Source organism: Sinocyclocheilus rhinocerous, unplaced genomic scaffold (genome assembly GCF_001515625.1).
Source record: "Sinocyclocheilus rhinocerous isolate Xijiao unplaced genomic scaffold, SAMN03320098_v1.1 scaffold4111, whole genome shotgun sequence".
In the NCBI taxonomy this organism is placed as follows: domain Eukaryota; kingdom Metazoa; phylum Chordata; class Actinopteri; order Cypriniformes; family Cyprinidae; genus Sinocyclocheilus; species Sinocyclocheilus rhinocerous.
The window spans coordinates 1-4,096 of NW_015662051.1; the positions used below are offsets into that span (position 1 = coordinate 1).

General features: G+C 47.1%; 2 protein-coding genes across 2 annotated transcripts in view; both read right to left on the reverse strand.

Moving 5' to 3' along the window:
- Positions 1 to 109: 109 nt before the first annotated feature.
- LOC107727398 (UPF0469 protein KIAA0907-like) lies at positions 110 to 1,102 on the reverse strand. The gene is made up of 3 exons (XM_016537259.1): positions 655 to 1,102; positions 525 to 585; positions 110 to 425 (listed from the first exon to the last, which is right to left on the reverse strand). Exons 1-3 carry the CDS (start codon positions 888 to 890, stop codon positions 345 to 347), a joined length of 378 nt encoding a protein of 125 aa, XP_016392745.1. The 5' UTR covers positions 891 to 1,102; the 3' UTR covers positions 110 to 344.
- A 961-nt stretch (positions 1,103 to 2,063) lies between these two features.
- LOC107727397 (UPF0469 protein KIAA0907 homolog) overlaps positions 2,064 to 4,096 on the reverse strand; it is a 3,920-nt gene continuing 1,887 nt past the window's right edge. The window contains exons 2-5 of the mRNA XM_016537258.1: positions 3,656 to 3,860; positions 3,462 to 3,575; positions 3,306 to 3,385; positions 2,064 to 2,902 (exon numbers count right to left, since the gene is read on the reverse strand). Of these exons, the coding sequence (XP_016392744.1) occupies positions 2,719 to 2,902; positions 3,306 to 3,385; positions 3,462 to 3,575; positions 3,656 to 3,860 (583 nt within the window). The 3' untranslated portion in view covers positions 2,064 to 2,718. The remainder of the gene's footprint in view (positions 2,903 to 3,305; positions 3,386 to 3,461; positions 3,576 to 3,655; positions 3,861 to 4,096) is intronic.

A 4,096-nucleotide genomic window follows, 5' to 3' on the forward strand; every position in this document is an offset into this window, starting at 1 on the left:
ACACACACACACACACACACACTCGAAAGACACTTCAAGAACAAAAACATTTAACAGAGTGTCTTCAGCCACTAGCGTTATAACAGACGTCTAATGTGAACAAACAGCTGGGAGAAAATCTGATGTGCGTCAGTATATTATACAGCCAAATAAATCTCAATAGCTGTGTGTCAGTCGAGCTAAACTGTTTCAGAAACATCATGTTGCAGACATCATCTGCTGCGGTTGTTTACATGCACAGCAAAAAGCTGCTCGCTGTGATCTTTAAAACATGAAGTCCTTCTGCAACCGTTTCCTTAAGTGTGTGTAAACATGGTGATTCAGTTCAGAACACGAGCATCAGGTCAAAGCAGGAGAGAAAACACACCTGGAGCAGAAGCAGTGGAGGGATACGACGACATGATCCTCGCGTGATCCGCCCGCACCTGAACAACAACAACAGACTGATCACACACACACAACGCTCAATGCAGAACACACTCTCTCACACACACGCACACTCTCACACACACACACACACTCACCGTGTCCAGGAGATTCTCGCACAGCTTCTTGGCCGCGTCCAGTCCGATGGCGTTCGGATGGCTGTAAGACACACACTCCGTCAGAAACACACGTGTGATCACAGAAGCGTGAGGAGCGGCGGAGCGTTACCTGATGTACAGATAGAGCGGCTCGAAGGACTCGCGGCGTGACGCCTGCTCGATGTATCCGGAGCCTCTGCCTCGGAGGAACACACGAGCGCCGGTCTCAGACTGAATGTGCTGCAGGTACGAGCCAGACGGCCCCTCCACACACTCTCTCACGTTAAAGGACGGCTGCAACTGCTCCAGGCCTACAAATATCTTAGTGTGCACAAAACTCTGCAACCAACAAGACGCCACAGTCATTCACTCCGCCTCCAAACACGTCATCAAAGCTGACAGCCTGACGCCTAGCGCTGGGGCTTCTGGGTAAAGATCGGGCGGAGCGGCATGCGTGTCGCCATCTGAAAGCAGACGCGCTGCAGGGTGAATGTGATCTAAACTACAGCGGGGCATGTGTGTGTTAGTGTGTGTGTGAGTGTGTCTGTGTGTCTGTGTGTGCCTGTGTGTGTGTGTGTGCCTGTGTGTGTGTGTGTGCCTGTGTGTGTGTGTGTGTGTGTGCCTGTGTGTGCCTGTATTCTGTTGTATTATTGTAAGTTTCAGTCTCAAAGTTTACCGCTCAGTGAGAAAATGATCTGTAGGTACACCTGTAGTTATCTGAATAAAAACTTTGGGAAGATTAATTGCATTTAATAGATTATACTTTCAATAAAACATTTGAAATTGGTTTGAAAGGCTATTTTAATGCATGTTTGGACTGAGGTTTTGTTGCATTTACAGTGATCAGCAGGAGTCTGCCTAATAGTAGGTGAAAAACAGTGTGTGAGCCGAGTAGTATTTCCCAATTCATAGCAATTCATAGTAACTGACTCTGGCCAGTCACATGACAGTATGTCTGAATTTTATTCATACTACTCAACGGACAAATTCAAATGTAGTATCTACAAACAGTACGCAATTTTTGATGCACTAATTGTCTTTGTTTTTGTTTTCTGTCCTTATTCAGCCCTGTGATGGATGGCCACTGAGGGAAAACTGTGAAACCTAGTTGTTGTTTTTCACAGAGCATTAGTTAATGTATAAATATTGTTTGTAAAGTGGGTGCTAACTGCACTAATGTTACGCAGGGCCGGCCCGTTGCATAGGAGAAATAGGCAAATGCTAGGGTCACCCAAATGAGTTACTTTTTAAAAAAAATGTTTATAATAATATTATTTTAATTAGGAGTGCACTATATATCGAAATATAATCAATATCGCATTATGGCTTAATGCCAAAGTCATATCGCGAAGGTTGCGATTTGTGCTGCAGTTTTCAGAGTGAAGCGGAAATGTGTTCGAGTGCAGCCCATGACACTCTGAAACATGCAGCGCATTTATTTATTTGCTGGCAAACTACCAAAATAAAAGCAGTTTAACATTTGAGCAGAGATGCACCGATTGACTATCGGCCATAAATCGGAACCGGACGGTTTTTTGATTTATTTCAGAAACTGTAAGCAGCGTTCAGAGGCCAGAGACGCAAAGAGCAGAAAATACATTAGCAGCCAGAGCAAGCTCACGGTTCACAATGCGTGAAGTATGAATGTATCTCTGAGGGGAACTGACTGTCTTAAGAAACAGTTTCGATGGCATTTTCCTTTCATCTTGCCTCTGGAATGCATTTAGTGTTTACAGCGGTAATCAAGCTAACAATGCAGCACTGCTGTTCCTTAAGCGCCACCTGCTGGCAGAGAGTGAATTTGCATTTTCATTCAGCCCATCTGCTGTTTGCTATGTTTTGTGTAGCCTAATTTCACAAAGATAAAGTCAGACCATTCTGTTTTTCCTTCAAGTTTTGAAATTATACAGTCTAATTTAGATCAAAATATAGGCAAATAAAGCAACTAACTACTATTCTTTCTTGTCTTTTGCTTGAATAAAATACATTAAAAATCAGTATAGGATTCTGATATGAAAAGTTAAGATCAGTGCAACCCATAAATTTAAGAATGTCTGAAATGAAGAAATTAAGATTTAAATGTTAGTATTGTAGCTGCCTTTGGACGATAAATCCAAAAATTGGTTCTCTAATTTAAATAGCTAGCTGAGTTAATGTCAGTTTATTGTCTTATTTATTTCATATGTAATTAGTTTTATGTCATTTGTTTTAAGTCAAAGCTATGCAGTTTCTGTGTGAATGATCGGTGGTGGAATTGACTGCGATGCGAGGGGCACCAAATCTGTCTCCGCAAGACTGCAGCGGAGACTGAACTCCAGCACTTACTGTTGACCTGCTCCTGACGGCGGCCCTGCACATGCAAATACAGCGGTCTCGCCCTGAACACACAGAGACAGAGCGTTAGAGAGCAGACGACACACGCGTGTGGGAACACACTCTCACTCACACACACACACACACACACACAGACACACGTGCGGGAACACACACACAGACACACGTGCGAGAACACACACACGTGCGGGAACACACACACACACACACGTGCGGGCACACCCACACACACGTGCGGGAACACACAGCGGGAACACACACAGACACACGTGCGGGAACACACACAGACACACGTGCGGGAACACACACAGACACACGTGCGGGAACACACACAGACACACGTGCGGGAACACACACAGACACACGTGCGGGAACACACACAGACACACGTGCGGGAACACACACAGACACACGTGCGGGAACACACGTCACCGGACTGATACTCACACGCCTGCGCTGCCGCTCCTGTCGGTGTCACTCATGTACAGGCCTTTAGTGGACACCACTGCACCGCTCAGCTGCCCGATCTACAGCACAGACAGCAGAGAGTCAACATGCGTGTGCACACAGACACGCCAGTGTCACGTGTGTGTCGTCACAAACCTTGTCCTGAGTTTTGCCTTTGGTCAGGAGATCCCTGCACTCCATGTGCACGTCGTTTATGTCGACTTCAGCCACGATGAGCTCCTCAGCGGCGACAGGAAGAGCTGGCGGCGCCTGCAAACACACAAACACGCGTGAGCTCACGGAGCGACATCAGGGCATCATGGGACACATGGCTGCGGGACGGTCAGTACTTTACTGGGCAGCGGCTGCAGTGGTTTCAGTTTGCCTTTGGCCATCAGCATGGCGTTGATTTTGGCCGCCATCGCCGCTGCCATCTCCACGCCGCCCTGCGGAGCTCCAGACGCATCTGTGGGAGATGAGACGGAGCCACGGGACACACGGGACTCATTCGGCAGGACGTCTGCTTTAGGCCGATCCCATCTGCTGTTCACACACCTACGGAGGACAGAGAGCATCGAGTGACAGTCTGACACTGTGTGTGTGTGTGTGAGTGAGAGTGAGAGTGAGTGTGTGTGTGTGTGAGTGAGAGTGAGTGTGTGTGTGTGTGTGAGTGAGAGAGTGTGTGTGTGTGTGTGTGTGTGTGTGTGTGTGTGTGTGTGTGTGTGTTCGTTGGCCTGATCGGGAAGTTGCAGTGACAGAAACGGTGACATTCCAGATAAAGTTTGAAAGGA